Here is a 24,527-nt window from a genome sequence, read left to right as displayed (position 1 = left end):
ACCCTCCCCACAGACACACAGGGTTTTAGAACACCAGGCTACATCTACACCATGAGATAAACCTGACTTTTTCAGAATTGATTTTTTAATGCTGGGTTTTATAAATTCAAATTTGAGCATCCTCGCCTTCCCACAGGCTCCCCAACAAATTCAACTTATTGGTGCCACATATAAGAGTCACCAAACATTGACGGTTGCAGCAGTGTATTGTGAGAGCCTATCACACAGTTCTGAGTGTCCTGTAGCATTCTGGGTATTTTCATTGGTGCAGCACGGGGGAAAAACATGACCTGCAAGTGGCTGTGGGTATCTGACGACATCTTCCTACACACAGGCATTACAATGCAAATGGCTCATTAAATCCATTATGGTTCCTTTGGTTGCTCCAAGCTTTACTTGGCTAACTGTTACTGTGGTACCTGTAGAGAATGTAAGAACAGCCATACTGGGTCTAGGCCCATCAAGCCCAGTATCCTGTCTTCCAACAGTGGCCAATGCCAGATGTCCCAGAGGGAATGAACAGAACAGGTAATCATCAAGTGAGCAATTCCCTGTCACCCATTTACAGCCTCTTGCAAGCAGAGGCTAGGGACAGCATCCATGACTATCCTGGCTAACAGCCATTGATGGGCCTATTCCCACCCCCCCAAATGTATCTAGTTCTTTTTTAAATCTTACTATAGTCTTGATCTTCACAACATTCTCTGGTAAGGCATTCCACAGGTTAACTGTGCGTTGTTTGAAAAAATATTTCCTATCGTTTGTTTTAAACCTGCTGTCTATTAATTTCATCTGGTGACACCTAGTTCTTGTGTTGTGAGGAGGAGTAAATAAAAATTCCTTATTTATTTTCTCCACACTAGTCATGATTTTATATACCTCAATCATATCCCCCCCCTTAATGATCTTTATTCCAAGCTAAGAAGTCCCAGTCTTATTAATCTCTCCTCATATGGCAGACCCTCCATACCCCTAATCATTTTTACTGTCTTCTTCTGAACCTTTTCCAATTCAAATCTCTCTTTTGAGATGGGGTGACCACATCTGTACACCGTATTCCAGATGTGGACGTATCATGGGTTTATATAAAGGCAATATGACATTTTCTGTCTTACCTATTCCTTTCTTAATGATTCCCAACATTCTGTTAGGTTTTTGACTGCCGTTGCACACTGAATAGATGTCTTCAGAGAACTACCCACAACGACTTCAAGATCTCTTGAGTGGTAACAGCTAAGTCAGACCACTTCATTTTATATGTATAGTTGGGATTATATTTTCCAAAGTGCATTACTTTGCATTTATCAATGTTAAATTTAATCTGCCATTTTGTTGCCCAATCACCCAGTTTATTAAGATCCTTTTGTAGCTCTTCACAGTCTGCTTGGGACTTAACTATTTTGTGTAGTTTTGTGTCACCTGTTTAACCCTTTTTCCAGATCATTTATAAATATATTGAATAGGACTGGTCCCAGCACAGACCCTGGGGGACACCACTATTTACCACTTTCCATTCTGAAAAATGACCTTTTATTCCCACCCGTTGTTTCCGATCTTTTAACCAGTTACCAATCCAACAGGACCATCCCTCTTATCCCATGACAGTTAACTTTGCTTAAGAGCCTTGGGTGAAGAGCCTTGCCAATGGCTTTCTGAAAATCTAAGTACACTACATCCACAGGATTCCCCCTGCCCCGGCCGCATGCTTGTTGACCCTTTCAAAAAAATTCTAATAGATTGGTGAGGCATGACTTCCCTTTACAAAAGCCATGTTGACTCTTCTCCAACAAATTATATTCATCAATGTGTCTGACAATTCTGCTCTTTACTACAGTTTCAACCAGTTTGCCTCATCCTAAAGTCAGACTGACAGGACTGTAGTTGCCAGGATTGCTTCTGGAGCCCTTTTTAAAGATTGGTGTCACATTAGCTATCCTCCAGCCATCTGGAACAGATGCTGATTTAAATGACAGTTTACAAACTACAGTTAGTAGTTCTGCAATTTCACTTTTGAGTTCCTTAAGAACTCTTGGGTGAATACCATCTGGCCCTGGTGACTTATTACTGTTTAGTTTATCAATTTGTTCCAGTACCTGTTCTGATAACACCTCAGTTTGAGACAACTCATCAGATTTGTTACCTGAAAAGAATTGTTCAGGTTTGGGAATGTCCCTCATATCCTCAGCCATGAAGACTGATGCAAAGAAATCATTTAGTTTCTCTGCAATGGCCTTATTATCCTTGAGCTAATACATTGGCTTCAATGGCCTTTGGATCTAGCCCACACCAAGATATTGCTCTGTCATGTTTGTTTCTTGATGCTCCATAATCTAGAAGTGTAATGAACATCTGCCCTCTCAACTTTTGATGGCACTTCCTGTCCCTACTGGGGCACAAACCCCTGATCATCTTCACCATTGGGGGAACTTCCTTTTGATATTAGAAAGACCTTTTGATTTTTTTCCCCCAGACTCAATTCTCCTGTTTACAGGCATGATCTTAACACTATCCTTGAATTATATCAACAAGACTTTTTGTTTGTATCAGTTCAGTCTCTCTCCCTTTTGTAACTTTTTGTCATGAACATTTTTTATAAATTGTGATCCCTTATTAATTATCTCCATTGAGCTTATGGTTAGGGTTGTATAATAAATTTTACTGGAAAGGATTTAAAGAATTAGTGATGGTGTTTGCCATTGTACTAAGCAGGTTGAACCAAACCTTATTTACAATTATTTAATGTTGGACAGTAGCAGGTGTAGCCAGACAGAACCAACCCCGCCCTTTTGCTCTACTCCATCCTGTCTTCCCTAGGTACTTCAGAGCACAAAAAGGGTTAAAAGGAATTCCCCAGCCCTGGAATGCCAAGAGCTCAGATGGGCTTATCTTAGCCAAGGTCTTTGAAGCTCCAGAGCAAAACTAAGAACAATGGGTTAATTAACAGCCGGGCCTCGGACTGCCCTTGGCTAATTACCATCAGTTGATTTGCCCACAAGGTCCCAGACATGAGGACAAATCTCCGGCCCATTAAAAAAAAACAAATGCCCTCAATTGTCTACCTCACAGGTGTGAACTACGCCCTTGAACTCCCTGAGAACCAGCATCAAACAGTTTAATTCAATTGGCATTTTTGTTAAACCAAGGAAAAAGCCTATGTGACCCAATGGGTATCAAAGAGGGGTCCGGCAGACCCCCTATTTGAGCTCCAATCATCTTTCCTGCCACACAGGAGGGTGGGGGTCTCCCCAGGTCCCCGGGGGCTCCCGACTCCTGGAGAAAAAGGGACAAAGGACTTCTTCCCAAGGGGTTGAGAGGAAAAACTGGCCAAGCCACATTGGTAATGCAGGGGTGAGAATAAGACCTGCTAGGTATTTTACCTTTTATTTCTTTTGCGTGCATTTAACAAGTATAGATCTATGAATTAGAGTATAGTAGGCATCCTTCAGTCTGCATAGACTATGGATCGCACCCTTTATAGTTTCAATTGAGGACTTCATTTACAGCATCTACTGTGACTATGAAGACCCACACGAGAGTGACAATCCTTGCTGCATCTCTTGCAGATGTGGGTGTCTGGCAAGTCCTTAGTGTGCTTTCTGTGCGCTCACTTCTCCTCTGCTAGCTATCTGATCCTCATCTCACCCTTCTGAAGGCCCTTGTGTAACCCCTGCCTCCATCTGCTGCGGTCGTCTGCTAGTTCTTCCCAGTTGTCCAGCTCGATGTCTACCTCTCTCAGGTCTCTCTTGCAGACATCTTTGTAGCGCAACTGGGGGCGTCCGGGAGGTCTTTTGCCAGGAGGCTAGCTCACCATACAGGATGTCTTTTGGAATCCTTCCATCGTTCATTCTGTGGACGTGGCCAAGCCAGCGGAGCCGACGCTGCCTGAGGAGGGTGTGCATGGTTGGGATTCCAGCTTGCTCGAGGACGGCTGTGTTGGTAACTCTGTCCTTCCATGATATTCCAAGGATGCGCCTGAGGCAGCGCAAGTGGAAGACGTTCAGCCTCTTTTCCTGGCGGGCATACAGGGTCCAAGTCTCGCTGCCATAAAGGAGGGTGCTGAGGATGCAGGCTCTGTAGACTTGCATTTTGGTGTGAGTGTACAGCTTGTTGTTATTCCACACTCTCTTGCCGAGTCTGGACAGAGTTGTGGCCGCTTTTCCGATCCTCCTATCTAGCTCAGTGTCCAAACGACAGGGTGTCAGTGATGGTGGACTCGAGGTAAACGAACTCGTGGATGACCTCTAACGTATAGTTGTCGAGCGGCAGATGGCCAGGTGCTGTGCCAACAGCCACTGGCTCCAGCTATGCAGCAGCATCCAGACCTGTGCTGACTTTGGTAATCTCAGAGGAATGTACGAGGGTATGAAGAAGGCATTAGGACCCACCCAGAACAAGATGGCACCTCTGAAATTCAAATCTGGTGACGTCATCGCTGACAAAGCCAAACAGATGGAGTGCTGGGTTGAACACTACTCCAAGCTGTACTCACGCGAGAACGTTGTGGTTGACGCAGCCCTCGATGCCGTCGAGCTCCTACCAGTAATGGACGAACTGGATCAGGAACCGACCGACTGCGGATGAACTGAAGAGAGCCATCGACAGCATTGCAGCAGGAAAGGCCCCTGGCCAGGACGGTATACCACCAGAGGTAATCAAATGTGCTGCGGACACACTCCTGGAACCCCTACATAAGCTACTGTGCCTGTGCTGGAAAGAGGGTGAGGTTCCACACGATATGCGCGATGCTAACATTGTAACATTGTATAAGAACAAAGGAGACAGAAGCGACTGCAACAACTACTGTGGAATCTCCCTCCTAAGCGTCACTGGTAAACTGTTCGCTCGCATCATCCTTGGCAGACTCCAGAAGATTGCTGAGAGGGTATACCCCGAATCACAGTGCGGATTCCACGCAGAGAGGTCTACCGTTGACAGGAATTATAGTGTACACTAGCTCTTTGTAATCAAAGTATAAACCTTGTAACAATTGTAACCACAAGAGCTTAACTCACTAGGTAAACAAATAAAGCAACATTGTAACAGTAAGAGATTAACTTGTTAGATAAATAAACAAAGTAATTAAGTGGTAACCTGACTCTTCCTGTTACTGTGCAAACCGAACACAAAAAGAACCCAGCTGCTTTCAGCTGCTCTTAGCCTGGTCACTGGTGGGCTCTGCCATAGACGAGGGCATAAGCGGCATCTCACCTGGCCATTGGCTAACAGCAGGGTCTTGTTAAAATCTTTAATTAAGAAACACCTCCCTTCCATGGCTGCTTCAGAAGAATATCTACTCAGCCTAAGGCCCCCAGCTCTTGCCTTTTTCAGGATGGGCGATTTACATCCCATTCTGCAGGGGTGGCATGTCTCAGGGGGCAGGGGCCACAAGGTAACATGCCCCCACCGCACAAATGCTGTGTGAGGGACAAGGGCAGGCCAAGGAACTAGTGGGGAGGCCTGGTGCCCAAAGGAAGAGTTGCCCCCTGCTGCCACTGGCAGCAGCAGGGAAAGCATAGTATCATAGATCCTTTCCTTGGCTCCCAGCTGCATTGCTTGGGGGAAGGGCGACAGCAGGAAGCGGAGTGAGGCAGCTGGGAGCCGGGAGAGCAGAGTCAGCTGGGGCTGCATTGCTTCCCCACTGCAGATTGCAGGAGGGGGATGGGGCTCAATCCCTGATGCAGGTACCAGATCCCTGCAGTCCCCTGGGCTGCGTTGCTTAGAGGAAGAGATGGGGGAGGGGGCAGGGAAGGACAGGAACAGGGACAGGTAGAAGGTGGTGCAAGGCCAAGAACAGGCAGGGCTGGGGCGGGACTGGAATGGAGAGGGCGCTTTCCCAGCCCTCCACTGGTGGCTTAGGGAGGCATCATGCACCTAGTGCTGACCTCTTCCACCTGACTGTGTGTCCCTCCTCACCAGTCACCCCTGCTTTTCTGGCTGCAGTTTTCTTGCTCTTCACTGGGATTATACCCATGACAGCCTGACAAATCTCTAGCCCCTGCTTTTAGTTTTCTTCAAGGACAAAGATAGCAATTTACCAGAGACCACACACCTGTTTCAGAGCACACCTATTCAAGAACAGAAACACACAAAGAAAATATAAAAACAAAAACATGTATTTTAATGCTTTATCAATAGCTCCCCTCTTTTCTGGAGACCGTTGCAGGTTTCAATCTTTCCAAGATTCCAGCAGCTTTGGGTGAATCTCCCACCTCCCAGAAGATGCGGTCATTGTGAATCAAAAAGATGCTCTCTCAGTTCAAGCTGGCCTCTTAAACCAACACCTCTCACCCCCACAAATCTCTCCCTGACTCATCACCCCCACAACACCCTTACCCCGGACCAGAATCCTCTCCTGCACCCATACCCGCTTACAGACACTGCAACCCAATCCCCTGCCCCAGGTCACAACCCAAACCCTCTGCATCCTCCTCCCCAGGAGGCAACTCCTTCTCAGACCCAGCACCAACTCCCACATCCTTCCCACCCCCCCCCCAAACTACAATCCTCTCCTGGATCCTGAACCCAAATACTCTGCCCCAAGTCACCATCCCCTCCTTCACCCAAACTCCCTCTCAGACTCCCCACTCTTTCCTACACCTCAGTCCCTGACACCAGGATCCCTTCTGTATCCAACCCCTAACCCAGTCCCCAAACCTCCCCCATAGTAAAGTGCAGCCCTTGACCACTTATCATATCTTGAAGTGGCCCCTCCCATAAACAAGTATTGCCCACCCTTGTGATGCTAAGTGATACTTAAACATAGGGTTCTTTGCTTCTAACGAAGTGGCGAGAGGTTAAAGGAAAAGGGCACAAGATATACTGCTAAAATGAAAGCTTTAATATTTTACATTTCAAATGCTGGAATTGTTTTCCCACTCTTTTCTGTAGTTTTACTAAAATTTTTAAATTATTTTAAATGGTGTGTTTGTGCTGTGGTGCTACACAGGCTGATGTCTCTGTGTAGCAACCTTGATCAAAGCTGTTAAATGTTGGATAGCGACAGTGACAAAGTTAACAACTTTAATTTAGCTAGGATACTTGAATTAATGCCATAGGTGATCAGTGGGCCAGTTACACTGGAACTGTGACAAGTTTTGTTACAGAGGAAATAGTCTTGAGGGCACCAAAAGTGCAGGTCCTATATGGATATTAAGGCTCAAAAGATTTCTGAAAGCACCAGTATCTTAAAATATAATTCTAGTGCATAATCAATATGTAATCTATACACACTACACGGGGTGCCAACACACAATGACATGACTACTGTGCATGTGTGCCCCAGGCAAGCATTGCTACTGAAAATCTCTGACCTGTGATGAGGGTACGCACCAAAACACCCAAAGAGAGAGTCCAGAGGGATACAATTCAAAGAAGAAACAAGAGTTCCTCATAAAAAAGAATTCAGTCTGTTTTACTATTGGCATTTCACCATGAGCACAGTTCATACGCTCAAGAACTTTAATTATACTTTGGTCAACTATATATTAAAAGCAGTTTACAGTGCAGCATGCTAGAATTATCTAATTAAATTGGAATATTTGTTTATTTTGTTTCCCTTTATTACTGATCCTTCAGGCTTGAAAAGATAAAAAAAGAGTTCAAGTGACTTGTTTCTAAAGGACCTTAAACTGAGAATAACTTCAGTTCCCTTCCTCATGGTGATGAAAAACCAAAAAAGCAAAATGGGATGGTGGGTGTCTCAGAGGAAAGGCTAAGCAAGGACTAGAAATCTTCACAGAGTAATTATTTTTCAGCCTCTTCCTCAGCATGTCTTCTGCTCGGCACCTCTCAGAAACAACCAGTGCCCTATCCCAAATGAGTCTATATGCAGATGAAGTGAAAAAGTGTAGACTGTTGGAACAGAACACCAGATTCTAAAATACCCGGAGAAATAAGCAGTCAAAAGTGTGCAAGCAAACTTTACACTTCATCTACTTACTTACAAAACCTGTTGACCATTAGACTGGGTCTCTAAAGACAAAAGAAACATGTATCAGGTTGCAGCTTTGCAGGTCTCAGGAGAAACTCTCTTTTCCAACATTTATCCTTGCTGAAGCTAGGTCAGGACTTAACAAAAGCAAGAATCCAAGAACATTACTTCCACCAATGCTGTCTACCAAAGTGAGTCTCTCATGTTTATCCCATACCAAACAAGTCTCCTAACTGGTTAATGTTGGCAGACATTTCTTTCAGGTGATACAGGTTTTGAAACATGTCATTTAATATGGCATTTGGAAACACTTTATGAAGCTGAATGGAGAACAATTCTGTGTTTCTATCTGTACTTAAAGAGTAGTATTATCAGCAGGATTCTGTTTTCCAGTCATTCAAACAATATGACAGCTGCCAGAGTGCAGATTTTACCTCAGTCTGAATTTCAAGAAGTTGTATAATATTCTAGACAGGCGGTGTTATGAACACCTTTCAGACCAAATGATGATAATCTGTGGCAAAATGCTAGCTTCCTGGATAGACCTAAGAAACAGGAAAAAACAGATGGTTCTATAAAAGCGGAATTAGAAGTGTGTCTTGGATTCAGAGGTGATCTTCCAGTTCCCGTGCCAAAAATGTTTCGTTTCTCAAAGAGAATGCTGACTAGACTGATCTTGTGAATGATATCTGCTCTCCAAGTCATCAGCCACAAAAGACACAGGTGTCTCCCTAGAGTTCCTCGATTATTTTGGATTTTTTCCCTTGAGTTTTTGTTCCAGAACTAGGTGGAGAATTTCATGCAGCAACACCTGCCTAATACTATGCAGTATTACTAGATTGTCACTTTTGGGAAGATTAAAATAAATTTTAAATTATAGCCGATTTATGAAAAGAGTTTCTAACAGTTAGGTAGATGGGGCCAGAGTATTTTTAAAGATACAGTGTTTTAAAATTATTTCCTTCTTTTCATGTTTCCAAAATTAGGGCTTTTACTGTGCTAGTGTGCTTTATCTTCACAGTGATAGAGCAACAAAACACAAGCACTGCTATTTATCCCTATCAGAATTTCAACTTTAGTAAACTCTTTTGATACCTGGTGCCCCTGGGACTGGGAAGTTGCCGGACATTCAAATGAGCTGGAAGATGGAGAGGTGTCTTCCCCGGTCCCTGACACAGCTTTGTGCCTGCCTGCATGGGAATCTTTTCCTCGGCTTGGCTTAGCTCTCCTCTAACCCTGCTCTACTGGAACTAGGGGAAGTGGGTGCAGGGACAAGTATACTGCTTAGAAGAGTCTTATATAAACTAAGAATCCTCTGCTGTCTACTCAGAAAAGCTTTAGTCCTGCTTTGTGCTGCTGGAGTGACATAAAAGCAGACTTAAAGAGGAGTATGACTATCTGCTCGGCTTCTTCTTCTCTGCCTTGTGGGGAGTGGCAGCTTCCTCCCGCTCATGGCTTGGCTGGTGTGGCAGCTGCTCCCACTGCCAGCTGCACTGCTGGGCTGCCCTTTCATGGCACCTCCTTTGCCCAACAGCTCACGGCAGGACCTCACCATGCCACTCCTGTCCCAAACGGTGGGGCTCTTCCCCTCCTCTGAGGTCACACACTGCTCTTCGGCTCCCTTCAGCTTCAGCATGACCATGCACTCGGGGGCACTCATGGGGGTCCTCTGGAGCATCAGCCAGAGCAGTCTGTCCCACCCAGATAATGCAGCGCCTCCTCTCAACAGGGCTGCCTTGTCCCTGGCCACCAGCTAGGGGTGCCCAGCTGCTAGGCAAAAGCCGCACTCCAGGTGGTGGCCAGATTCTGCTCCCCATGTGACCAATGGGCAGGAGAGGAGTGCAATGGGGAGGTGGCTGCAAGCACCATACTCCCTGGAGGAGGAGGTCTAGGTGTTGGCATGGTGCCTTGTGGCAGTTGTTTGAGAGTTCCGGTAGATCGAATACTGCATAATACTGATTGTATCAAGTCAATGTTAGCATTTATTGATCATAAAGAAGGCAAAGTCCAGAAGAGTGGGACTGTGATGGTTTTCTTCAAGAAAATCAGATTATTGTTATTTTGGTTATGGCTGCTATCTTGGTCACCAAGTTGGTTGTGAAAAAGAACAACTTGGCCTCCATTTTGGTGCCCTTTCTCTTCTAGGGTTTTTGGCACCAAAACAGGGACAGGGCTGGAAGATGGAGTGCCATGCGATGGCAAATCTGCCAAGCAACAGGAACAGATATAGGGGAGTGGCTGACACTAAGTCAGTGCTCTGTGTTGCTGGGTGCTGCACTGGCAGGTCATCCCAGTGAGACACAGTCCCTCCTACAGAGTGACAGCCTGCTGAGAGGAAAGAACACCAGTGGGATTTTGTCTCTTACCCGCATGCACAAAGCACAGAAGTAAGGTCTGCTCACTACATGCAGGGCAGCAAATCAAAAGCAGACGGCAGACGACTGAAGAAATCCACATACCTCTTCCTGATGTTTCTAGTACCCAGTCCCTGATGTCCCTTGTATCCAGTTCGCGCATCCTCCCGTTACCCAGGATATGGTATAATCTTTTTCCTTCTACTTTTGGTCCTAGTGTAAGGGTCAAGGCTAAGCTAACAACCAAGCCACTATTCCTATGTTATAGGGAGTCCTAGTTTCATGTGTGTTATTAATAATAAAAAAAAAAAAAAAAAAAGTTATTTTAACTCAACTTACCTCTGTTTTAAGTACACCAAACTGACGACAGATGCAGAGAGGGTAGAATTCTGTAGGCAGTCCATCTTCTGCCTAGCAAAACTATAATTTAAACTGTTTTAGGAAAACAGGTGGGTTTTATTTCCTTGCACATTCAAGAAACCCTAGTCATTTGAGTTTATTCATGGGTGTTAGAAACATTTATTCTATGAGAACGTAATTTTAAAAAAAGAGCCTGTACTCATGCATGAAGTCTGAAGGAAACAAAGCTTCAGTCTTCAGAAGAGACAAATCTGTGTCCATGTGAAATTATCTACTATTTTACATTGGAAAAAAAACGTTTTTGGGGAAGATATTAGCTTTGCATGGCAGTCTGGTATAAGAAAAGAACTCAAGGTTAGAAATCCTTAGTTCTATTCAGTTTTGCAATCAGAGATAAATCACTTCTATGTCCCTCATTTTTAACTGAAATAGAGAATGAAGATATTTACTCAGAAATGTTGTAGGATTATTTTAAATAGTAGCTAATACCTATAAAGCACATTGAAGATGAAAAGCACTTAAGAGCAGGTCTACACTTAGGGAGAAATTTGACTTAAGATCTGTAACTCTAACTATGTGAATAGGGCAGCTGAAGTCAACATACCTCAAGCTGAATTTCTGTGGCATCCCCCTAATGGGAGGTTGACAGGAAAAAGTCTCCCATCCACTTCCCTTACTCTTCGCAATCCTGGGCAGTACCGGGGTTGACGTGAGAGCAAGGAGCAGTTGATTTAGCACATCCCTATTAAATTCGTTAAATCAACCCCTTGGAGATCCATTCTGGAACACCAATTTCCGATTAAGTGTAGACAAGTCCTGTGTCAGTGGCAATGCTAAAACTATTTGGAAATTCTTAATCTAGTGAGTAAAAAAAGAATTAGACCTAGACTAGCTAACAAATCTGTATGCAGAACTGCAGTCACCATTAAAGCACTGTTCTCCATGTTGCAAGAAGGTCTTGCTGCAGAGACTGAAATCATTGATTTGGGGTGAGAAGGGAGCAAAGATGTGGTGGTCTTACAGTTGGTATGGCAAGATGAGAGAAAGTTGGAGCAAGGATGAGAGAGCCTGACTAGTCTGAGAATACATGGTTGGGAGAATATAAAGAATGAAAAGGCAATAATTTTTGATGGGAAGACACTCCTAAAATTTGGTAAGTGGTCAAGGACTGCACTCTTCCACAATATTAACGGAGAGGTGGTACAAGGTCCAGGATGGAGGTTAGGTGCAGAAGGGAACTTTGGATACGGGTCTGGGAGCAAAAGTGGTTGGTGGTGTCTGGGAGGGAGCTTGGGTGAAGGAGGGGGAACACAGGAGAGGGAACTGGGGTTCAGGGTTTTTGGTGGGATATGCAGGAGAAGATTTTGACCTGGGAGAGGGCATGCAGAGTCTGCGTGAAGGTATGGATGCATGAGCAGTAATGCAAAGGATTTAGGTTGTGACCTGGTACAGAGCATTAGAGTGTGGGACACGGTGGGATGCCAGGTGTAGGTTCATGCAGAAGGTGCTTACCTTAGGCAGCTCCCAGCCAGCAGCCCAGTGGAAGCCTCAGTTAGGCTCCCTGCCTGTCACCCCACATTACTTAGAGCGGCCAGCTGCAGTGGTCATGTGCTTTCTGTGCATTGCACACCCCTGGAGGGTTGAATGGAGAGAGGCCTCCACACACTGCCTGCTAGTTTCCAGCCAAAACTGGAGCTGCAAGATTTTGTCTGTCCCAGTATCCTGTCTTCCAACAGTGGCCAGTACCAAGTGCTTCAGAGGGAAGGAACACAGAAGGTAATCATGAAGTGATCCATCATGTTTCATTCCCAATTTCTGGTAAACAGAGGCTAGACACCATCTCTTCCCATCTTGACAAATACGGATTTTTAGCCTGAATTTCTCCAACTTCAACTTCCACCTACTGGATCCAGTTATACATTTATCTGTAGCACTATATCAAATCTTGTTCCTGTGTAGACACTTACATGCTGTGTCCACATCACTTCTTAACCTTCTGTTTGTTACGGAGATTATGCCTTATAATGAAAGGCTTGAGGAGCTCTTTTTCCAATCTACCTCATATTCTTCTGAACCAACCACATCCTTCTTGAATTGTTGACAAGAGAACTGGACAGTTTTCCAGGAGCAGTAGTTTGGGAGCTAATATAAACTTCCTACTCATACATAATTCCCCTGCTTATACATCTATCTGTACCCTACCCATCTTACCTCACATGCCTGAAGAATTAGCTACACTGAAATAAGTCTTTAGCCTTCCTCTCCAGGCTCTATTTTTTAGTCTAAAGCATCATGAAATAAAAACAAAAGACAGCTCTGAAATAGGGCTTTCTACCCAGCCCTAATTCCTGTCCTAGGACTTCCCATCCAGTCTATCTTTTGCAGGGCCACTGCAACAAATGGTTCTTTTTTGCACCTTTTCTCTATTTCTTCCTCCTCCCTCCACCTATAACTCTTTATAGCTAATGCTGGTCCACCCCTTCTCACCTTGATCTGAGTAATCTTCACCCAGCACTGAGAAAAAAAAGTTAGGATTAATTATGTTGTGGGTGACTGTCCCACAAGTGTATTTAGAACTGAAGAATAATTCTTTAATGTTTACAATGAAAAAGACAATTTTATTTAATCAGGAAATTTGTGGGCCCATATGCAATTTGCACACACCCTTGGAGTACTTCCTACCTTAGGATAACTGTATGCAGCAACTACTGTTACTGCAATGCATCATCAGTTAGCGTATGAATGTCCTAAAGCAGCACAGTTGGATGGCCACTAGTTCATTAGTTGTTGAAACACAGTATATGTGGGGCAATGTGGTACCAACCATATGCAAGTTATGTTTATATGTTAAACAACAGTTTGCTTAGTGTGGAAGACAGTTACCACTATTACAATACAAGATAGTCTCTTTGAAGCAAATGTGTGTATAGAACTACCAAAAATACAGAATAGCAGCATAACGTGCTTGGATACATTTTACTTACACTTTTTGAAAGAAAAGTATATTTGTCACACTAAATTAAAACTTTTTTTTGAATTGTGTAATTGTGCTTAAGTGACAAGGCGCTAAGAACAGCACAGGCGGAGGACAATAGCACACATGCTCATGGAATATAACAACTCTTATTTATGTTCATGAGATACATAAGCAGAGCCAGTTGCCATTGGGCCCTCAGCCTTTAAAGGGGAAGGCCACTTTGTTACAACATCCATGGATCACATTTGCCTTTGGCTATATCTACACTTGTAAATAAAGCCAGATTTGTTAGTTGACCTTTTAACACTAGGTTTTATAAAGTTGAAATTGAATGCCCAGACCTGCTCTCAAAGTCGACTTAGTGTATCCCCTGTAAACTGCCTAAGTTTGACTGTTGCAGCAGTTCATTGCACGCACCTATCCCACAGTTCCTGCATTTAGGGTTTTTTTTTTTTTATCAGTGAGTTATGGTAAAAAAAATGCAGCACAAGTGGTTGTGGGTGTGTTATGTCATTCATCCCAGAGTGTACTGCCTTCACTCCCCCCACCATTGAAAACAAACAGCCATTTTTTCAAAGCCTGCCCCTGAATCAGGATGTGCAGATGATTGCTGCCATCAGAGGTGGCTATTTACGTGCCAATCTGCCCAGAGAACAATAGACTGGCATAGCTGAGGAAGTAACAGAGGATAGCAAAGTTCAGGAAAGTGGAAACCTTGAGAGTTTTGGCTTCCCAGTCTATTACATGGACATGTCCAACATGGGACTTGGAGCCAGTCAAAATCTACTTGGGAGGTTAAAGTGGAAACCTTGACAAGTGGCCTTTCCTATTACTTGGGACGCGAAAGTGGAAACCTTTACAAGTTTGGTTTCCCACTCCATTACACAGACATGTCCAACATGGGTTGTGGAGCCCATCAGAACCTATTTGGGAGATTGTGGAGCATTCCGGTCATTTGGCACCTGTTCGTCCCACTCAATAATTATTTTGCCTGTAAATAGCAGGGATTCCCTTGCCTCTTCTGGTAAAGATGTACTAGTTCAACTGCTGGTGTGGGAGCCCTAAAGCTCCATTACTTCAAAGGAAATCGCCCCCAAGCCACACGCTTTTGGAAAGAAGCGTGGCCCTGCAGGGAGAGTGTAGGACATTTTCTTTAACCTTTCTTTAAAAAGGGACAGAAGACAACTCTCTTTAGAAAATACTGAATGCAGAAAAGGGCAGAGGCAGATGTCCTGGGCCACGTTCATGAACAGGTGGACATAAGGGCAATCAGCAAAGTGCAGACAGATGCAATGAAAGTCAGGATCCTTTAAAAGTATTTTTATGAATGAGCAGACAGCCACATGAATCTGCAGCATTTAATTACTGTGACACCCCCACCCTGCCACTAATGTGTCATTGAGCTTTATGAAAGCACCTCCAACTGCACCACACCCCATCTTAACCAATAAATGACACTGGTTTTCACAAGAGAATGTTTTCATACAGGGGATTAAGCTGTCCTTGCCCTCTCCTCCCCTCTCCCCACCACTTGCACTCTGGGCCCCCAACAAGGGGAAAACAAGGGTACAAGGTGAGGAGGCCATATGGTCGGCCCCAAAGAAAATGAATTCAAATTCCCAGGCTTCCTGTTAGTTACTTCCTGCACACTGGAAGAATAGCAGAGATGAAAGTGGCCAGAACAGACACATGAGGAGCACTGTGGGATACCTCTGGAGCCCAGTAAAATTGATTTAAAATAACACTGTTTCCACGCTAGCATTAATTTAACCTTTTAAATTCAAACTTGGTGTTATGCCCCCTGAGAGGGGCAAAGCAAGATAGCTGATTTTAGTGCCCCTTTAAAATCAGCCTCATGGTATTTGCAGTGAAGACAGTCATATCATAAAATTGAGCAAAGTCCCTTAAAACTGATTTTATCATCTAGAGCAGTGGTGTGCGAACTGGGGGCCACACCCCATTGAAGGGGCATGAAATTTCAAAAGTGGGGGTGCAGCACAATTGACTCCCACCAACAGGAATCCCTCTGCTGCTTCCCTGCAGCCTGTTTCAGCTCACTTGCATTCTGCATTCTCTGCCGTTCGTAGAGGGCCAGCTTCATTTCTAGTCCCCCACCCCCCTCACTCTCCTGCAGGGGTCTCTAGCCTCCCCACAACTTCTCCGGGGTAGGCTGACCTGTGCCACCAGACCTCCTGCCCCCAGGGGTCCACCATCCCTTGGGAGCACTTGAATCACTTCTGGTCTCCCTGTATCTTCCAGCCTGAGCAAGCTGGGAGGCACACTGGCAGAAGCAGCTGAGTTAGGGGTAAAAGATGTTTCTACCAGGACAGCCCCTTTGATCAGCCTTCCCAGCGAGTTCAGGCTCTTTTTTTAAAAAGTGCAAATATGTCGAGCTTTTGTTTTATTCTTTTGTTTAACTTCTCCTGGGAGGGCTGGAGAAAGTGGCAGGGGTAGGGGATGTAGGCTTTTTAAACAGCAGGGTGCCGGTTTCGATTTGTTTGTCCCCCCTCACCGAGCTGGACAGTAGGTGGGATGGGCTCTTGAAACAGTAAGATAAAGAGCTTTGAGATATAAAGCACTCTCCATCTAATTAAAAAAGTGTTTTTATATACATATATGAAACACTCTGTCTCATTAAAAATTTTGAAATATGTTCCTGTTTTTATGTATGTATAGTCACATAAATATACTGATTAATACAGTTTTTACACTCTAAATACTTATTTTCTTACAAATGGCTAAAAGCTCCCCCCCTCACCCCCACCCGCCACATGAACATAACTGAAACCTCTGTTGGTTTGGATTTTATTAGACAGGTTGGGAGGCCCAGGCTAATTGCAAGAACCAAAAGAAGGGCCCAACGTAAAAAGTTTGCTCACCCCTGCTCTAGTGTAGACATGCCCTTAGTGCTGCAATGAAAACTCAGAACTATCCCTCAGGACTGAAAAGAGGAAAAGCAGTGTAAGCAGAGAACTGTAAGCAGCGTAAGTGGTGATAAGTGTTTTGGTTGCACAGTGGTGCCTATTAGCATTCCAGAATGAGGAAAATGGCTGAACAACAATATACAGAGTTGATGTACCTGCCCTTCCTCTCTCTGCCAGTACATCTCTCCTCTCTCTACCAGTTTGGATCACTCCATAGGAAGCCTCTAAATATACAGATTAGTCTGTGTAAGAAAGAAAAGTGCTGCCCATGATTTATTTGCACAAGTAAATAAATCTTCTAGGCAGGTTAACTTGAAATAAGGGAAAGGGTCTGGGTAGAGCAGACACACACAGTTTTCTCTAGATGCTTAAACTTACTGTAACCAACACAGAATAAAGTCCATCAACATTCTGTGATAGTCAATGCTCAAGTTTTCTCCCTCCCCTCCCCTGTTCCTCTACTCTCCTAACATTTCAAAGTACAGAGCATTACATCATAACAAAGCATACTGTCGCGTGAACTACAGAGCACTTAAGAACCAGATAGCATCTTTCACCTTTAGCTGGTCCAAGTAGCACTCCATCTTCTACCTATTGAGTACACTGCTGTCCAAACAAATAACTCTTACAAAGAGCATTCTGCGTAATGCTCCCCTCCCACTCCCGTTACCAAAAAAAACAAAGCAAACCAAAAACCACCACAACACCATTGTTAGTGCAGAGTTAAAATTGTCTGGTAGAATCGTATGCCTTTTCAGAATGTCAAGTTTAAAAAAAAACCTCACAATTATGAAAAAATATACAAAGACAGGGTTGCTCTGGTGCATTCCTTAACTCTCAGACTTCTGAATCTTGCTGTACTTGACATTTTGGAAGAGCACATGATACCACCAGGCAACCCTTAACTGTACTAACAAAGGTTTTTTTTTTTTTGTTTTTTGTTTTTTTTTTTGTCATCAGTGGAAAATGTAGTTTGATCAAGATGCTGAATGCTATACACTTCGTAGAAATTGATGGGTAAAAACCAAAAGCAAATTTGCCTTTAAAATTTGGGGCTCAGCTCACAGCGCAAGGTGTTGCACTGTGTGTTCAAACAGAACTAAAAATTACCAAAATCCAAACAAACATTTTCACATTGCAGTAATTCACACGTCACATTACCTGGGGAACTGGCACATTCTGACGAAGTCGAAGCACTCTCAGAATCCTTTTTATCTGGTTTTGAGGCTGGATTTTTCAGTACCATCACCTCTCCATGTGGAACAGGTACATAAGAAGTGGAGGTAGTAGTAGGAAAGAGCCTCTTCAGTACTTTCCCTATGAATACTACGAGAAAAAAAAATCATAATAAATACAAGTAGAAATACCTTTACAATAGACCAAGTGAGTTAATTTTGAGATCCTGTTTTACCCTCTAATCAATTAAGAGTTGGTTCTCTTTATTCCAGTTATAAGCAGAAACTGCCATCCTTTCAGGTGAAATCCCCAAATTGTCATTAGCAAAATTCTGAACCTGGAATAGTCAGCATCCCACCCCTGAGCTAAAGGATAAAATGTTAGCTGGTGGCAACAGTTACACATCGTTATCCTCTACAGCAGGCGTGTCCAACCCGCGGCCCATGGGCTGCATGCGGCCCTGGACAGCTAGTAATACGTCCCCACAAGATCGTAAACTTTTAACATTATTATGCGATTTATATACATTAACTATATCATATATTTTATATGTGGCCCAAGACAATTCCTCTTCACTCAATGCGGCCCAGGCAAGCCAAAAGGTTGAACACCCATGCTCTACAGCCAGGTCAGGATATTTTACAAGCTTCCTACACAAGCATCTTACAACTGGTTATAGTCTCTGTTGGCACACCAACACACTTCCTTTGCACCACTGATCAAATGCTCATAGATCACTCATTTTAATCATACCATAGATAGAAATAACGAGGACAGCAATAGCACATGCAAACCCTCTTATTTATATAAAAGCAGTAGCTTTCTCAGATGTCCTTTTGCCTTCCACCCTACCCTATAATTTTATTCTTGCAGTAAAAACTGCTACTAGTAATTTAAATGAAAAGGTAATGTAGAAAAAAATGAAACAGGTTTCACTTAAAATGATCTTAGTGCTAAGGATCATGCCTGAATATCGCTCGAAACACATTTTATTTCAGTCATGGAAAGCTCTTGTCTAGAGTGTGACACTGTTGGCTTTTGAGGTACATTTGATCAAGCGGTGATTTTACAGAGAAGAGGAAGAGAATAGCTTTGGAGATAGCGAATACTTAATCCAATTTTAAATCTTTGGCAGCAAAAGGCATGCATATCTTAAAGGTGACCTACTGTGGGATTCTAAAAAAAATTAGAGGGTTTTAGTACTGTAGCAGATGAGTACCTGTACTGTAGGTTATATGGAAGGGCTCTTCTTACATTAAAAAGCCATTATTAAGAAATAGTATTCTCTTTTGGATGAAAAACCTGCCTAGCAAACTTTCTTCCTGCTCCTTTAACACTTCTTTCAAAGTGGCAGGTCCAAGAAACGCTCATTAGCACCTTTGAAATGATTAATCTCAGTTGAAAGTTTTGTAGATTAATAAAGTCTTTAAAAGTGGATGCAATGAACCTATTACAGCAAGGGTCAGCAACCTGTGGCTCCGGAGCAGAATATGACTAAGGACTTCTTTGTGGCTCCCAACACTATAAATGCAAAGGGAACAAAAACAAAACAAAAAATACTTTTGATTATTTTTGATAAATGGTAAATGTCTAAAGTCCACAATGAACAATTCATATCTAAATAGCAAACAATATGTGATCTCAAAATGCTGGATAACTCCCCCATCAATATGCATAGTGCATTGTGGGATATGATTGTTTATCTGTGTTTTGATGGTGTTGCTAATAAAGTATTGATTTTGAAAAGGAAAAGGAAATTTGCAGCATTCCTGCTATGAAGGGCAACACATTTTAAGAAAAAACTGAAATTAAACATAAAATAAAATTAACATAATTAAAGTGGGGTTGGAATGGCTTCAAAAAATGGGGAAAATTGAAGATGAAAACAGACTTTCAAGTTGAATGGACCCATTCCTTTGCATTTATAATGAGTTCGGCTGTGCTCCCTTTATGTCTCATTTGAAATGAGGAATTCACCAAACAAACAACAAAAAGTGCAACCTCGAGAGAATACGTAAAAAGTTTGTGAATGTGCTGCAGTAAACATGTATTGCATTAAAAATTACTGTGTGCATTGTTCTTAAAATAGGGATTACAAAAAATATGCTTTGATGTTATTTATTAAGGACTGCATTGCAGCTCTTGAATTATTGAGTTTGAAAAAAATGGCTTTTCTTGTTGACCCCGTCTTAGAGCCACTGTTCTTTCACTAAAGAAAAGGCTAGTAGAAAAGGAGATTCTCTGTAGTCATAACCTATACTACTACACGGATAAGTCAACATAGTCATGGAAACGTCTTCATTTAAACTTTGCTCACAATTCACAAACCCTAGATGACACATGGAAGCTATTTAGTTGACATGGTACATGGCCCAGTAGAGTACATAAATAAATATATCCCTGCCAGGAACATTTTAAACTCTAAGGGCATAGTGCCGCAAAAGGGCATAGTGTTTCTCACTGATTTCTATCTTACTGAGTAATCAAGCTTGTGAAATATTTTGCAACTTCGCTCTCTTAAAAAACTCTCTAGGGAGCTTACTATTTACACAAAACAAACTAGAGATTAGAAAACCTATTTTGTTAAGGAAGGAAAATAGGTAAAGGTTTAACTAGGCCATATATTTTTAGTTGTACAGCAAATCCTTACAATCACAACAAACATTATGTAATCAACAGGCACGAACCCCTTTGCTTGAACCTGAGAACTAGTCAGCCCAACCTCCAAGAAGATTTATAAACTTCAGGGTTGCTGTAGAATGACCTGCTGGACTGGTCCACTCAACTGGCTGAAGGGACTCAGGTGATCAGATTTTAAGATCAGCTGCAGCACACAGAAGAAGCTGGTCTCTCGTGGACTGTTCAATGTGTATGCCTGCAGTTCCGATCACTCCTGTGCTTGCCTCCTTGATCCTGTTCAGGTCCAGTGTGATTCAGCCCTGCTTGCTCCCAAATCCAGCTTTTACCCTTGTGACTGGTTCCTGGGTCAAGACTCTTAATCCAAAGCACTAAGCGTGGCTGCCCAAGCCCTGGATGCAACCTCTGGATAGCGATACCTTTCAAACACATACTGGAACATGCAAAGATAAGATACTCCATCCTACAGCCACAACCAAGTTAAAAAACAACTCAATTGGGCCCTCTGCTCCCCCAAAACATTAGTATATATGAGAAATAGAATGCCTGATGAAAGAGCCAGCCCACGCTTTTTGCAATGTCATTGTATCCTATTACACACTGTATTTGAGTCTGAAGTACATAATTCACCAACATATGTTTTCTTCCACTGTCCATTGCAATAAGTTCAGAATAGTTCTGAAAGGACAAAGGAAAAAAAAAGAAGGTCCTAATGTACTGCCTGAGACTTATATTGTTACTTGTAATAATTAGTCCCATCAACTCAATAGTAATACTCTTGCCAGGTCCTACCATTATCAGACCCATTTTAAGGAGTTTTAGGGTCAAACTTTGCCATACCACTCATATACTTAATCCTACTGATTTCAGCTGAACAACTTACATCAGTGAAGTGAGCACTTTTCGCACTTAATGGTGAGTAGACCTACAACACTTAAGAGACACCAGCAGAAATAGTTGTTTACCATAGTATACCTATCCCACTGTAATTTCATTCAGAGCAAAATTATCTGTAAATATTTAACCTGGTTCTTAGCACTACTTAAAAGCCCAATGACAAAAAAATGACAAAGCCCATGGTATGGAGACTCTAGAAGAATTTCACAGAGACTTTAACAATCTGCACCCCACCATCAACTCATGCCTCGATTACTCCACGCAAGAGATACATTTCCTGGACACTAAACTACAAATCAAGGACGTGCTGATAGTACCACACTGTACCTGAAACCCACTGATCGCTATACCCTACTAGCTTCCATCCTGCAAACATAATTAGATCCATTGTTTCAGTCAAGCCCTTAGGTACAATCGCATTTGCTTTGATCCAATTGACAGAGACCAAAAACTACACGATCTCTACCAAATATTCACAAACTTGAATTACCCACCAGGAGAAATAACACAAAAAACAAAAAAAAAAAACAAAAAAAACCACACACACGACAGGGCCAGACGAATACTCAGAGACCAGCTACTCCAAGATAGGCCCAAAAAGCCGAGAACAGAACACCACTGGTTATCACCTACGGCCCCCAACTTAAACCACCACAATGAATTATTAAAGACCTACAACCTCTCCTTAATTAGGATGCCACACTCCAAAAGGCCCTAGGTGACATGCCTGTTCTCTCCTCCAGACAACCTCACAACCTTATGAAGATTCTAACCAATAGCCACAGTTTATACCACAGAAATACCAGTCCTGTGACTTTTCCTTGCAACAAAGCCTGCTGCCAGCTTTGTCCATGTATCTATTCTGGAGATACCATTACTGGACCAACCAGGTTATTCACAGAATCACAGGCACACTCTCATGCTCCTCAACTAACATTATCAATGCCATCATGTACCAACAATGTCCAATATACAAAGCATCTGGGCAGACTTCAAACTCTCTCAGACAAAGAGTTAATGGGCACAAAACAGACATCAAAACAGTCCTGATCCACAAACCAGTTAGTCTACATTTTAATGGAGTGGGCCATTTGTTAATGACTTAAGAGTTTGCGTCTTATTGAAGAAGAATTTTCGGCCTGCTTTAGAAAGAGAAGCTGCTGAACTCTTTCATATTCAAATTTGACAGATTAGCATGTGGTTTGAACCAGTATGCAAATTTTCTGGGAAGTGATAGGGGCTCTTTGGCATACTTGGCTTAATCTAATTCTAGACACCGCCCCCCCCCACCCCTCTGATCTCTGATTTGCTCACCTTGATAATTTTTTTCTGATTTGTCAACTTTGATTACCGTTTTGGTTCTCTGTGCCTTAAATATTGAGTCTGTTCTGGTCAGGGTACGGTCTGAAGAAGTGGCTCTGTTCCATGAAAGCTCACCCGATAAATTATTTTGTTAGTCTTTAAAGTGTTACTTGACTGCTTTTTTGTTTTAAAAGCCCAAATTGTTCAACTATGAATGAAATCTTACACCTCTAAGAAATGACAATACGTGAATGAGTGTGTGACATTCAGGTAGAAAGATGACTATGCTGTAATCACAATTTCTATTCATTAACTAGAAAAGTAGTTTGTGACTGTGGCTTAGATTCATATCCAACAAATGTGTGGATAATAGTGTAACAGCTGCAGGAAAAATAAAGGGTAAGAGAGCCTTTAGGTTCAGTCCAGAGGATGGGACAGTACAGCTACATGTCACACCAAGAAGAGAGGGGGGACTCTGTTTCAGTTCCTCTAGTGACGGTATCTTCCTTTTTTCCACCACTCCAAAAAGCAAAGGAGGGATAAATTATTTTACCCATTTTTATGGGACATTTGCTCTCCCTCATCGTTAATGACCTCTGTGTGTGTGCATATATAACCAGGTCCCTGGGAGTCAGGGCATGTGTACCAGACATTCATCACATGCTCTTTCCCTTCCTTTCCAGTGTGCACAACTATGATTTAAGCAGCTCTAATGCTGTTGCACAAGGCAGGGGTTTGGTGTTACTGTCCCCCATCTTTATTCACTCGCATGACTATATTTCTGAGAAATCAAAATCTAGTCCAATTAAAGTGTTGTGCTTTAGGTTCCAAATTCAGAACAGCAGAGGTTGAATTACTATGTCTTGTCACCCCTACAAGTGACCTTTTCAGATAAGGGTCCAAACAAATTGGTTGGACAGTATTGAGGAGCTTCCAAATTCAGCACGTTTCATGACCACTAAATTCATTACAAGAAAGCTTCCTAGAAGTGGTAAGACATATCAGTGTTCAGTACAGAGAAGATTTTCCCGTGTGCTGTGCATCTCCAGTGTACAAATAGGGTAGTATTTGCTCAGCATTCTTTGCTCAGTGAGACAATAACAAGTTTATTTGCAGTACTCACAAAGGCGTCCAACAACTCTTTTGAGACGAAAGCATGTTATAAACGAGGAAACTGTTTCTACATTTACCAAAATTTGAAAAAACTGAAGTCAGGGTTATGAAAGAGAATCTTATCTATAAGGGTTATTTTTTGGTTTGAACAAAAATAGTAATTCATTCAGTGCCAAAACTTAGTAAAATATTGGTAAAATTATAAATGAACTCTCCTATTAATTCAGACTGGATTATGCGCATTTAGTGTGAGAACAATACATGAGAACCAATCATATACTTTATATCTATGAAAATAAGGGATGGGGAACTTCATCTTGTATGAAATAGAAAAGAATCCCAAATTATATCTATGCTCTTCATTAAAGATTCAGAGATGAACACAACACACCACATTAATTTAGTCTCCTCTGGAAGTTTGGAGTGTGTTTCAACAATCAGCAAAGAAAAATGTAATGGACTGAAGAAGATTAAATACAATTTTAACAGGAAAAAAAATATATTCAAGCAGACATCTGAAGACAATTAAGATCTAAACATGAAGGCAACGAGCCAGCAGACTGCCTCTAAATTGAGTTGAGATCTGGCTTCTACTTCCAGCTTTCTGCTGATGCGCTATAGTGGTTCTCAACCTGTTTATCCCTGTTAGCTGTATATGCAGCTTTCTGTGTGTTATGCGGGTCACATCCACACAACATTATACTACCTGTGTGACACTGTGTATGACAAAGGTTTAGGACCGAGAACCACCAGGAGTGTGGGGAGGGATGTTAACTTGGTGTAAAAACAGTAACCGTGTAAACAATTAAAATCCTATCAAGTACACGTAACAAGCAGTCCAGTACTCCTATAAAGAC

General features: G+C 42.6%; 1 protein-coding gene across 4 annotated transcripts in view; it reads right to left on the bottom strand.

The window, feature by feature from the left end:
- ERICH1 (glutamate rich 1) overlaps positions 1-24,527 on the bottom strand; it is a 141,994-nt gene that overhangs the window by 100,478 nt on the left and 16,989 nt on the right. For 3 of the 4 annotated variants that reach the window (XR_012645110.1, XR_012645109.1, XM_074991201.1), the window contains exon 2: positions 17,707-17,871. Coding sequence is in view for 1 of the 4 variants with exons in the window: in XM_074991201.1 (XP_074847302.1) it covers positions 17,707-17,871 (165 nt within the window). In the remaining 3 variants the exon portion in view is untranslated. Of the gene's footprint in view, positions 1-17,706; positions 17,872-18,940; positions 19,032-24,527 lie in introns of those variants that run through there. The other variant, XR_012645111.1, reaches the window with a different exon arrangement.

The sequence above is a fragment of the Carettochelys insculpta genome, chromosome 3 (assembly GCF_033958435.1).
Source record: "Carettochelys insculpta isolate YL-2023 chromosome 3, ASM3395843v1, whole genome shotgun sequence".
Classification (NCBI taxonomy): Eukaryota; Metazoa; Chordata; order Testudines; family Carettochelyidae; genus Carettochelys; species Carettochelys insculpta.
This window is presented reverse-complemented; position numbering and strand designations above follow the sequence as displayed.